General features: G+C 42.3%; 1 protein-coding gene across 2 annotated transcripts in view; it reads left to right on the plus strand.

The window, feature by feature from the left end:
- MAP3K20 (mitogen-activated protein kinase kinase kinase 20) overlaps nucleotides 1–13,797 on the plus strand; it is a 150,710-nt gene that overhangs the window by 116,590 nt on the left and 20,323 nt on the right. For both annotated transcript variants that reach the window (XM_069982942.1, XM_069982943.1), the window contains exons 12-16: nucleotides 1,736–1,780; nucleotides 4,951–4,981; nucleotides 5,084–5,223; nucleotides 5,948–6,010; nucleotides 12,493–12,582. In XM_069982942.1, the coding sequence (XP_069839043.1) occupies nucleotides 1,736–1,780; nucleotides 4,951–4,981; nucleotides 5,084–5,223; nucleotides 5,948–6,010; nucleotides 12,493–12,582 (369 nt within the window). The remainder of the gene's footprint in view (nucleotides 1–1,735; nucleotides 1,781–4,950; nucleotides 4,982–5,083; nucleotides 5,224–5,947; nucleotides 6,011–12,492; nucleotides 12,583–13,797) is intronic.

A 13,797-nucleotide genomic window follows, 5' to 3' on the forward strand; every position in this document is an offset into this window, starting at 1 on the left:
GAATAACAGAGGACCTTAGTGCACCATGCGCATGGGTAAATGTTGACCCCCAGCCGAGCAAGTCAGGACAGCAGAGGATAATATATTTCACCAGTGAACTCTGGCCTTGTCTGTCTCTTTCCAATAAATTCACTTTTATTCCGTTTTTTCCATTGACGTTTGCTTCAGAATCACATATTAAGGAAAAAAAAGCTTAAAAAAATAAATAAATCCAAGGACATTGTGATTTATACGTATGTCAGCAAATGTATTGCTTCAAAGCAGATCATTTAAATACAGATTGTGTTAATGGAAAGTGTCGCCAAAGTAAATTGTTCTTCCGATGAAAAGGCAGCATCTAGATGGGCTCAGGAGGACTGGTGGTCACCGGGTATGATGGGGGCTCTAAAAGGGTTCACGTGCTGACCCAAGTGATTAAACCTTGATTTACCAGCGTCCAATGTGATAGAGAGGGGGGTGTAGGATTTATTTAGCTTATTCAGATCAACAATCTGGTACCATATTATATGTGATATTGCATTGGTGACAGGAGTTTAGTGTCTCAAGTGAGTCATTATTGGATACTATGGGGAATAGGATGTAAAGAGGAAGAGTATCGGTGTGGTCTGCTGCAAATGACCTGGCTACTTTGTGATTTCATCCGATTTGGTTACCTGTAATTCACTGCCACACCCAACAAAAAACCAACACTTTCAGTTCCAGCTACAGGATTGAACTCTAGCTCTATGCAGGTGGTTTGAATATAGTATATAGTATAAATTGTGAACATGAAAGAAGAACTCCAGGCTGGGGTGATTTTTTTTTTTTTTTTTTTTTAAAGCTCTAAGACTTGCTTAAGGAAGCACTCCAGAATTTTTTTCTATTTGATGGGGGTAATACCTTTGCTGCTCCCTGGACTGGCTTTCACTGCTGTTATCGAGTCCCTAAAATTCCCCTTCATGGTACACAGCTATTTTTTACAATAGTTATACACACACATGGTCTTCCTTTCTCTTACTTGTGTGGCCAATCACAGTATAGCATCTGCTCCTAACTGCTATGCCATGACTAAGTTCAGGGGAAAGTGCACTGAACAGGCTGGCACTGTGCCGGGGAATGAGTTACATAGTTTAGTATTATAGATGGCAAGCAGAGGGAGAAAGATTACTGATGCACTGGATTTGCAAGGTGCTATGTGAGAAGAAATAAATAATAAGAAAAAAATAGCAGCACAGTAGGGAAGATTACCCTAAGCACTAAACTGCTGATGCTCAGATGAGAGGAAAGCCTTGATTTACCTTTCAGGCAGGCAACGCTTAGAATCTCTTAAGAGAGCAGGTAGGGTTACAGATTGCAGGTGCACACCTTAGACTTAGTCTCCCCCTCTTCTGCACATCGTAGTACCTTAAGCCCCCATTTCTTGTGTAAATTCCTAATCTAGCTGTTACTACAAACAGAATTTTTCTAACAACGGACAGTAAACAGGCACATGCTAAACCAACATTCCATTCAAACTTCTTCTATTCTTGTTGCTTTGGGCAATGGGCATTGGTCCAATTAGTTGAACCTCTACCCCTTGTTGTCACCAATAGAATAGGAAATAAATGTTGTCCAGTGTGGATGGGGAAAATGAGAAAAGGACAAAAAAACACCAGAAGACTTACTATAAGCCAGCATTATACTAAACCTTTTTTCAATTGTTCAGTCAGATTTATCTAGTAATGTCTAACCCGCTGTTGTTTTCCTTTCTCTACAGATGTTACCCTCCTTTGATATTTACTCATGGACTGAAGAAGATGTGGTAAGCTATGTGTAACATGGTGTGATAGGGTCGGTTCATACTGAGGAATTCTCGCGGATAATGTCTGTCCGCGAGCACGGCCAAAATTGACATTTTTTTTTCCCCCATTGATTGGTCATTAGAGTGCTTCTCTCCGCAGTTTTCTGCTGTTTCTGTCTCATGGCTGGAGGCAGCCTCTATAATGTAGCCAAACAGTTTTTCTATCTAACTGAGGAGTTGAGCGCTTACCCAATCACTTCTCCCTACTACGTGTAATATTTAGAGATGAGCGAACCTGGAGCATGCTCGAGTCGATCCGAACCCGAACGTTCGGCATTTGATTAGCGGTGGCTGCTGAAGTTGGATAAAGCCCTAAGGCTATGGAGAAAACATGGATATAGTCATTGGCTGTATCCATGTTTTCCAGACAACCTCAGAGCTTTATCCAAGTTCAGCAGCCACTGCTAATCAAATGTTGATCGTTCGGGTTCGGATCGACTCGAACCCGAACCCGGTTCGCTCATCTCTAGTAATAACCAACAGCAGTCTAAACATCCAGACCTTGACTGATGAAAAACTTTAAATATGTCTCTAAGATAGTTTTTTTTAAAGTGAAATATACACTTTAAAGAGTACCTGTCATTAGAAAAAACTTTTGCCATGTCACAGAGACATGGTTGGGGTTTGAGTGTTCAGATTGTAACGGATCAGGAGAATGAGTCGGGAGAAGTTCACGCTGCCATGCGTTTCTCTCCCTGCTCTGTTTCTGTGTGAGCAGGGCGGCCCCATAGACTTTAGCCGATTATCGCTCCGTGTTATAGAGTCAACGATCAGCCTTTGAAATGATCATTGGCTGATCGTTCTTTAGGTCCAGACCTAAAATCATCAGCCGCCAACCGTGCATCATTACGTGTACTAGCCATGCATGGCCGACGGCTGACAATTAAACAAACAGTTAATTCATTACCTGTCCACGCTCATGGTGTTCTCCTGCACTCTGCATACATCCCGGCAGTCTCTGAGCTGACAGGCCACTCAGTCAATCACTGGCCTCCGCTGTACTGGAAAGTGATTGGCTGAACAGCCTGTCAGCTCAGAGACTGCTCTGAAACTGCTGCAGCAGCGGCCTGGGAAGCATGCAGAACACAGGAGAACACCAGAATCGTGGACAGGTAATGTATTAACTGTTTGGGCAAGGGCTGCACAGACATTGCTAACGATTCAAAGAGAAGCAACAGGATTCCTTCAGCTCATATAAAATGTTCAATTTTATTGTTGAGATTTCATTAAAAGAAACAGCCGACGCGTTTCGAGCCAACCTGGCTCTTAGTCATGGCATCTGGACTTGAGATATATCAAGGGAAGAATGCATCCTGTGATTGCCAGAAAGAAGAAATCTGGCTCTATGGCGCCATATGACAAGGGGAACAGAGCGTTGTAGCGCCGCTGAGAAGAGCGGTAAACGAGCAACAATCTAGCAGATCAGCGCTCGTTTACAATATTGATTGGGTCTTCATCGGTCTTTGTAATAGTATCCTTGTGTGTCTGTCCAGGTCACAATAAACAGAGACGGGAGAGAATGTGCTGCACCCAGATGTCTCCCAGCTGGTTCTCCTGACTGGTTGCAGTCTAAACGTGGTGTTCAAACCCCAACTGATCAACGCTTATGACATTTGAAATGCTTTTTTCTGATGACAGGTATTTAAATACCTGCATCAGTATGTGAGAATGACTTTCCTGTGTAGGGTAAAGATCAAAAAAAAATAAATCTGAAATTGAGGAAACATTTTGTTCACAGCAGCGACCCCAATAACATCTGGCCCATCTGTTATCATTTTTTTTTAGACATGTTGGAATTCTTTTTTTTGCTGCTGACATTTGGATAATAGCAAATAAATAAATAAACAAATACATAATAAATTAATTAAATAAATACATAAGTAAACATATAAACAAATACATAACTAAATATATACGGGAATGTACATTGTAACATGCAAATAATTTAGTTCAATAACTAGAAAAATAGAAATAAATAGCAGATCTGGAATCGGTGGCGAGTCACTTGTTAGCAATTTTTAATCAGTAGGTTCTTGCAGTGGAGTCCCTAGTAGCGAGCTATTTTCACTGGCTCAATGGCACACCATCTGCAGAAATTGGTTTTACAGTGTGACAGTAATTATAGGTTAGTTGCCTGTGCGACCGGCTTTCACTGTTGCGTTTCCAACAGGCTCAAGGCAGGATACTGTTTGAAAGCTGTAAGGTCTCATGGAGGTATTCCCAAACCGCTCCCAGTTATTAGGAAAAGAAGGTCCAAGGGGCCTGTGAGTTATCATTGCCGATTACCCCACCAATACTGGCGTATATATCCTGGGTAGCAGAACAGTAAAGGTCCTTGTAGTAGCATTTTCTAATTACAATGATGATATTCTTGAGTCTCAGTTCTGCATCCCTTCCCCCACCAGTATCAACCCCTATATCGAACAAGTTATTAAACATACACTTCATTATGTTCTTTAATTTTATGTTTTCATCTTTTTTTGGAGAAAACATTTTTTATTAAAATTTAAGAGAGAAAGCACATAGGGGGGAGATTTATCAAACATGGTGTAAAGTGAATCTGGCTCAGTTGCCGCTAGCAACCAATCAGATTCCACCTTTCATTCCTCACAGACTCTTTGGAAAATGAAAGGTGGAATCTGATTGGTTGCTAGGAGCAACTGAGCCGGTTTCACTTTACACCATGTTTGATAAATCTCCCCCAATTTCCTTTTATACAATCTGCTCACACACAGGAGGGACTATGAAGAAAATAGTGGCACCATCTCTAAAAACAATGTTAAAGGATGATCCTGATTCTGTATAAATCAAATAGAAATACAGACAAACTAAATTGATTAAATGTGAGGATATGTTAGAACAGTATATTCAAGGGGTTAAAACATACAGCTACTTTCTTGCAAAAACAATGCCGGCCCTGTCCTCAGGTTGTGCGTGGTATTACAACTCTGTTCCATTTGCTGCGACACCACACCCAAACTGAGGACAAGAGTGGCGCTGTTTCTAAAAGAAAGCAGCCATATTTTTTTAAGCCTTTTAACCCTACAGTGGAAGCAAAGTAGATATGTTCACACCAGTAATAATTGTATTGTCATATGAAGTTTAAAGTAGTGTCTTCTGTCTGTTCACAGTTCTTCTGGGTGCAGCAGTTGGTGAAAACAGGTGAGTGACATTGGGGACATGAGGGACATGAGATTGTCCGCCATCTTTATTATTCCATGGCCTGTGTGATGTGCTGCTCACCATATTCTTCTCCTGTTGCAGATGATGATTCCGCTTTGCAGAGCATTTATGCCTTTCTGTTTAGGGAGCACCATATTACCGGAAAGAGACTGCTCTTACTGGAGGAGAACGATCTGAAAGATATGGGCATAGTGTCCAGGGGCCATATTATCCACCTGAAGGTGTGCGGAGCACTGATATACAGTTATAGGCTATGTTCACACAACGTAAAAAATATTGAAAAGGCGGACGATTTTCATATTTAAAAAAACGTCAGTTTTTGCCGAGATTTAACTGACTGCAATGGCAATGCATATGAAGTCAATGGGAAGACGGACAGCCAATGCACACAGTGTATGGAACAACGGACGTTGTTATTTTCGGACATCTTTTGCTAACATAAAGTATTCCCCCTTTAGTATTTATTATCCAAGTTTCAAATATACCGGTACATCACTGTGCATAAGTGTTTTTGGTTTTGTCCAGAATAATGTTGTCACACCGAAAGTGTTGTACATCCGGGGACTGGGAGTACTGGCCATTCTGCACAACCTGTTTGTGTTAACATCAGTCATATTTGATTGTATATAGAGGAAATCCACCCTAATAAGTCTTCCATATTAGATATATCACATATCATTCTACGGTGGATTACAAAGAACATGAAGCATTGGGGGAGATTTATTAAACATGGTTTAAAGTGAAACTGGCTCAGTTGCCCCTAGCAACCAATCAGATTCCACTTTTCATTCCTCACAGACTCTTTGGAAAATTTAAGGTGGAATCTGATTGGTTGCTAGGGGCAACTGGGCCAATTCTACTTTACATCATCTTTGATAAATTTCCCCCCTTGTCTTTTTCTATATACAGTATACATATATTTTTTAATCATCTTTTTTTTTGCAGGCTGCAATTGAAAAATTGACCCATGATTACCTGAATCAGTTTCACTTTCCTCCTTTAATGAAGGTAACCTTTATTTTCATGTATATATATATGTGTGGGGGATGCGGGACTGTAGGCTTCTATGGGAGGGGTATGATAAATTCATACACAGAGCCTGTATAGAGTCATACTATGGTCATATGAATAGGACTTGGACTTGAGTGTTACACATTAGGTCTCACTAAAGATCGATCTGTGAAACTGTGAATGCAATAAAATTTTATTCTTCTTTTAATCTATATGGTGTTGTGCTAAAGTACCTTATATTTTTGTCAGCCGTATACACTGCTCGTGGCAGGTTCAGCCATTGGTATATGGTGTATGGGGCTCTTCAGATTGACCACCGACAGATGATGTTGGCGGTGATGCGGGTCGGCCGTGATGGAAAATCACCGCCTGACCCCTTTGTTCTGGGAGGGGTAAGCCGTCAATTGCAGGCATAACGCAGGAGTTTCAATGTGTCTTGTAGTAACAAATTGCATTTTTTCAGTCTAATTTTTGTATATTAAGGCTATTTTCCCAGGAGTGGATTGAAAACACACATAGGCTATGTTCAGACACTGTTAAGGGGCCTTCACACGTTTGGTGCGATTTTTACATGCGAGTTTTGATTTTCACATGATGTTCATGTGAAAATGAAAACTCGCATGTCAAAATCGCACCAAACACGCAGCGATAAAAACACAGTATCAAATACACAGCGTTAAATACGCAGCAATACGGTACGTGTGAAGCTACCCTAAAATTTAATGAGTGGATGTCATTTAATGGCAAATAACTGCCGTTATTTTAAAACAACGTCCATTGTTTTGAAATAACGGATGTTATCTGCCATGAAATGACAGCCATCCACTCAATTTCAACAGTGTCTGAACATAGCCTATGTGTGTTTTCAATCCACTCCTGGTTTTGCTTGCAAAATGCTGACCAAAATGCTGAGCAAAAGTACTGTGTGGGAACATAGCCTTGGTCCCTTGTAGGGATGCGTAAATGAAATATACAAAAATTTTAATTTTAACGGTTTCAGAGCTCCCAGCATCATCATAATGGTTGATGATGCTGGGCGATCTGTAACTGGTAAAATATTCGCAGTTCTGTACTGACATGCTGTGTCAGAACAGTAGCATAAATATTTAAAGGGGTAGTGCGGCGTTTCAAAATTACTCACTAAATAACACACATTACAAAGTTATACAATTTGAGGCTATGTTCGGCCGGGTCACGGATCGGCTGGTCTCTGGCCAGATCATCTCGGCCGCGTGATCTTTCTGGCCGCGGAGCTCTGATGCGGGCGCATCAGAACACGCGCGCATCAGAGCTTCCCATAGCACACAGTGAAGCAAGCGGCCGGAGCCGCTCGCTTCACTGTGTGAACTGACAGTGCTTTCTGCGGCCGTAAAACAATGAATTCCAGACGCAGAAAACTGACATGTCAGTTTTTCCGGCGCCGCATGGGATCCCGTCCGGAGTGTATACGATGTGTGTACGCCCTGGCTGGGATCCCATTGAAAGTAAGGCTATGTTCCACCCTCAAAACTACAGCCCTAGTTCTCGCCGCAGAACTACGGACGTAGTTTTGAGGGTGGAACATAGCCTTACGTAGTGTGAACATAGCCTTATAATGTATGTTATGTTAGTGAATGGCCCCCTTCCCCGTGTTCCCCCCCACCCACGCTCGACCCGGAAATGTGATGCATTATACTCACCTGATTCGTGTCGACCCCCGTCCGCCATCTTGGGACAATGATGTCATCTTCGGGAGGCCGTCCCGAAGCCGTCCCTCATGCCGGCCCCTCTGTGCCGCGTCATCAGATGCTCAGCCGCGATTGACTGTGCGGACGGGGGTCGACACAAATCAGGTGGGTATAATGCATCACACGTCCGGGTCTAGCGTGGGTGGGGGGGGGGAACACGGGGAAGGGGGCTATTCACTTACATAACATACATTATCAAGTTGTATAACTTTGTAATATGTGTTATTTAGTGAATAATTTTGAAACGCCGCACTACCCCTTTAAACAGCACCCCGAGCACCACGAAATGCTTGATCAAGCACACAATGCTCACACATGTGTACCATAGAAAGAATAGGGTCTGAAGATACTTGGTGTGTCTATGTTCTTGACACTTGCTGTAAAGCATTTCACTAAATGTGGTTAAAAGCAGCTTAGGCAAGATGGGTGTCCCCATAATAATGTACTACAAATTAAATAAAATAAAAAAAATTACAGTGAGAAAATTCAAATAGATTAGAAAAAAGAAGTTCCAGTATCTGCATTCCCTTTAAGAAATGTGTACATTACATTGGGTCACATAGATAAAACCAGCATATGAAGAATTCAGGTACGTATCCATCGCAGTGAATTACATCGCTACTAAACCCTGTAATGGACACAGAAAATTCAGCGAACAACGAACAGCTCCTAAAACCCTTCTTCAAATATGGCTGAGTTCATATACATAACAGGACTTGCTGTGCGTTCTGAAATGAAACTCTTAACCGGTGACTTAGAGGACCAGAAATCCTTTGTTGAAACTAAATTAACTCTATAATACAGGCAGAAAAAAGCTGCGTGCTATTTATTCTCTATTCACATCCGCTACCAGTGACATTAAGATCAACTGCTGTAGACTATGCCAACTGCAGACTCTATCTATGGATGCAAATCTTGGAAGATTGTGCCAAGAAGCTATTTGACTGGTGTGCGTGCCTGTATGGGGCCATTTGTCAATGAAATCTTATTCATGGTGTCTGCTGGCTTCAAAGTATTTAGTCACCGGCAGTTCTGTAACATACGGTCCAATCTTCTATCTAGGAAACAGTGATGTGTGATGTAGCAGAGCCGAGTGTGTCATTCTTCTCTCTCTTTCGTGCACTCTGATAAAGGAGCTTTACTAATAACGTACCTTTATGTCAAGATGAATGGCGGTCAGCGATACGAGGACGAGGTTTTACAGATCTCATTCACATGCCACAGACATTGGGGGACACTTCTTAAGACTGCTGTACTTCTACTGTACTTAAATCCTAAATAAAGCCCTGCCCCCATTTACCTGGCCGAATTTACTAAGAGGCGCAAACCTATTAGTAAGGTCAGCAGGACCTGCACCTGCTCCGGTTTGCAGACCATGATAACCATGCTCTGGCCTTTCGTCTGTGTCTGAGCAATGGTGTGGTTCTCCATATAGAAGGTGTGTTCTTGATGTGCTATCCCATATCTGACCTGAGTGTTTACCTGCTGTGGCCTCTGACCCTTGTGTACTAAGCTGACCCCTCTGTGCTGTCTCTGAACGTGTACAGCTTGTCGCAACTCATCTGTGTGTACTATGACCTGACTACCTGTCTGCCAGCCTCTTACCCACATAAATCCCTCCTTAGCCTTATTCCCAGTACCTGGCCAGGTGCTACCCACACCAGGACTATGGGGAAGTGAGACGGTTCTCTATAACAGCAGAAGTTGAACGTCTTCTTCCTAGAGCAGGATTAAAGGTGAAAAACAAGACTGCACTCCTGAGTTCGGTCCAAAGCCACACTGGTTGGGTAGCACAGCAGGTCTACACCTTATTATATTATGGCTGTCCTGTGATAGTGCCTGTTACCCTGTTAGGGCTTGTTGTATTACAGCTATCCTGTAATAATTCCTGTTATGGATGTTGTATTACAGCTATCCTGTAATAATGCCCGTAATCCTATTATGATATGGCATGTTATGGCTATCCTGTGATAATGTTGCATTACAACTATCGTGTGATAGTTCCTGTTATGGATGGGCCCTGTTACAACATGATGTGTTATGGCTATCCTGTGATAATGGTGTGTATAGCTATTCTGTGATAGTGCCTTTTACCCTGTTAAGGCTTGTTGTGTTATAGCTATCCTATTAAAATGCCTATTATCCTGTTACGACATGGTGTGTTATGGTGGCTATCCTGTCCTAATGGTGTGTATGGCTATCCTGTGATAATGCCTGTTACCTTGTTATGACATGGTGTTATGGCTGCCCTGTGATAATTTCTGTTACCCTGTTAGGGCTTGTTGTATTACGACTATGCTATAATAATGCCTATTATCCTGTTACTACATGGTGCGTTATGGCGGTACTGCGATACTGTTGTATTATGGCTATCCTGTAATAACTCCTGTTACTCTGTTAGGGCTTGTTGTGTCACCGCTATCCTATAGTAGTGCCTATGTTCCCTTTACAATATGGTGTGTTATGGCTATCCAGTAATAATTTCTGTAAGGATGCGTTCACACTATGGAGTCTGCACAGAGACTTCAAGCGGCCTCTGCTTGAAGTTCCACCCGTCCCATAGACTCAGTGATATTTGCAGGTGGATTCCACTGTACGCCCAAAGAATTGACATGGATTCCGTAGTGTGAACGCACCCTTAGGGCTTGTTGTATTACGACTATCCTGTGATAATTCCTGTTACGACATGGTGTGTTATGGCTATCCTGTAAATACTTCCTGTTACCCTGTTAGGGCTTGTTGTGTTATGGCTATCCTCTGATAATGCCTATTACGACATGGTGTGTTATGGCTATCCTGTAATAATTCCTGTTACCCTGTTAGGGCTTGTTGTGTTATGGCTATCCTCTGATAATGCCTGTTACGACATGGTGTGTTATGGCTATCCTGTAATAATTCCTGTTACCCTGTTAGGGCTTGTTGTGTTATGGCTATCCTCTGATAATGCCTGTTACGACCTGGTGTGTTATGGCTATCCTGTAAATACTTCCTGTTACCCTGTTAGGGCTTGTTGTGTTATGGCTATCCTCTGATAATGCCTGTTACGACATGGTGTGTTATGGCTATCCTGTAATAATTCCTGTTACCCTGTTAGGGCTTGTTGTGTTATGGCTATCCTCTGATAATGCCTGTTACGACATGGTGTGTTATGGCTATCCTGTAAATACTTCCTGTTACCCTGTTAGGGCTTGTTGTATTACGGCTATCCTCTGATAATGCCTGTTACGACATGGTGTGTTATGGCTATCCTGTAATAATTCCTGTTACCCTGTTAGGGCTTGTTGTATTACGGCTATCCTCTGATAATGCCTGTTACGACATGGTGTGTTATGGCTATCCTGTAATAATTCCTGTTACCCTGTTAGGGCTTGTTGTATTACGGCTATCCTCTGATAATGCCTGTTACGACATGGTGTGTTATGGCTATCCTGTAAATACTTCCCGTTACCCTGTTAGGGCTTGTTGTGTTATGGCTATCCTCTGATAATGCCTATTACGACATGGTGTGTTATGGCTATCCTGTAATAATTCCTGTTACCCTGTTAGGGCTTGTTGTGTTATGGCTATCCTCTGATAATGCCTGTTACGACATGGTGTGTTATGGCTATCCTGTAATAATTCCTGTTACCCTGTTAGGGCTTGTTGTGTTATGGCTATCCTCTGATAATGCCTGTTACGACATGGTGTGTTATGGCTATCCTGTAAATACTTCCTGTTACCCTGTTAGGGCTTGTTGTATTACGGCTATCCTCTGATAATGCCTGTTACGACATGGTGTGTTATGGCTATCCTGTAAATACTTCCTGTTACCCTGTTAGGGCTTGTTGTATTACGGCTATCCTCTGATAATGCCTGTTACGACATGGTGTGTTATGGCTATCCTGTAAATACTTCCTGTTACCCTGTTAGGGCTTGTTGTGTTATGGCTATCCTCTGATAATGCCTGTTACGACATGGTGTGTTACGGCTGCCCTGTCATATCATCCAGTGTTGACTGTTTCTTGTGTGTTATATACACAGCCAACATAAAAAGCCATTCTAATACACTATAATAAAAAAAAATATTCAAAAGTAAAAGTTCTTTAGTTGGACGAAAATCTGTTTAATAAAAGTTCATTTTAGTTAACGTAAAAAAAAAAACAGTTGATGAGATCAAATTTTGCAAATGTAATAAATCCAGAGTATATAGGTGGATAGGTAGGTAGATTTTGACATCCACTGTAGCCTGGAACGGGCCAGCCCTGACTGGTTCTTATTACTACAGTCCTAAACCTCAGTTTCCGTGACATTTATTCAGGCACTGAAGCTATCAAAGCCGCCTGTTGGTCAAACAATTCACTTTTTAAAATACCGCAAGTAAATCAGTTATTCCACTAATAAATAAGTCACGTCAGTCCATTTAAATGGTGCGGGAACCAGCTGGGCTTTTGTGAAGGATACTTTTGAGCATTTCCGTACGTCTGAGAAGGCAAATACAGCTTGAATGAGTGGAACTTGCAGAGCATCATAGGAGCACCAGGGGTTTGAAGCTATTGTTCCCAGTATTCATGTGTGTGGGAGGCATCTATCCCCAGCCGTGATGTCAGCTCAGGAACAGAAAACACTTGTTAAGGAGAACTTCTGAGCCCGTCCTCCAGCAGACGCACTAAAGTCGCCAGGGTTGGATGCGCAGGGATCTTTTTAAAAAAAAAAAACAAACTTTTTTTTTTCTCGGATTGATGTCATTTATCTCGTTTTTTTTTAATGTTTCAGGATCTTGCATTTGAAAATGAAGACGAAGAAAGGATAGTGAACTTAGAACTCGTGTTTGGATATCATTTGAAGTCTGGAAACAGCCCGGAGGTAAAGTAAATGTGGAAAATACAAATCTACCTACAGGGGACAAAGTTTACGAATCAAACAGTTTCCATAATAAATAAACGTTCAATTATTTCCACTTCTGGAATCAAGTTCTGTGAATAGTTCTCGTTTCCCCCGGGGGGAAAAGTGTATTGTCACTTATGGGAACCAATCATAATCTGGTATTTGCTATCATGGCTGCCACTTGAGCATCAGTGCCTTGGAGGACGTGTAGAAGACATATACATAATGAGTACATGTCCTCTAAGGCAGCGATGCCCCGATGGCGGCCATGATGTATTGTCTAGAATCTGAAGCCCTTGCAATATATTGGGGTGCTGCTATAAGCCCTAGTCCAGAGGTCTATAATGTTTTATAGGTAGCAGGTTATTCTCAAACATGACAGGTGGCATTAAAGGGGTTATCCAGTGCTACAAAAACATGGCCACTTTTCCCCCTCTCTTGTCTCCAGATTGGGTGTGGGTTCAAACTAAGTTCCATTGAAGTAAATGGAGCTTAATTGCAAACCACACTTGACCTGGAGATAAGAGAGGGGGAAAAGTGGCCATGTTTTTGTAGCGCTGGATAACCCCTTTAAAGCAGTCTGAGTAATGAAAGTGAAGAATCCTATTAAAGGAGTGCTCCGGAGGGGGAGGATGAAAAAAGTTAACATGCTCTCACCTCCCCCGCTCCATCACTGATGCTCGTATCTTGCAGCATCAGTCCCCTGATCCTGGCCGTTTCTGGGTCTGAATAGGGACCTGGGACTTGAGGTGTTAGGCCCAATCAGCCAGTCAGCGGCTGTAGCAGGGTCCCACCTCAGCCCCTGGGTCCCACCTCAGCGGGCCTAACACCTCTTATCCCAGGAGCTAATCTTCATTCTGTGTCTCAAATTGATACAAAACTACAACTTTACCATGTCCTGCCCTGACAGCCAAAAGCAACAGCTGGTGAGTCCCAGGGTGGAAACCATTGCTATGTGGGTATACTATCCTGATGTTATGTTTTTAAGGGGATGTGAAGTTCTTGGGGACATTGCTGTAAATTTGGTAAAAGTGCTCTAGACTGGACAGACTGCACTATGCTGGGAGTGATTTACAGGAAAGCACTATGGATGGCATGTGGGGGGAGAAGGGGTTACTAAAGCACTGGGCTTACACGATTTAAGAAAAAATGAAAGAAACAGCAGGAGCACAGAAATAAAGGGGTTACACTAAG

This window comes from Dendropsophus ebraccatus, chromosome 9, assembly GCF_027789765.1.
Source record: "Dendropsophus ebraccatus isolate aDenEbr1 chromosome 9, aDenEbr1.pat, whole genome shotgun sequence".
NCBI classification, from domain to species: Eukaryota; Metazoa; Chordata; class Amphibia; order Anura; family Hylidae; genus Dendropsophus; species Dendropsophus ebraccatus.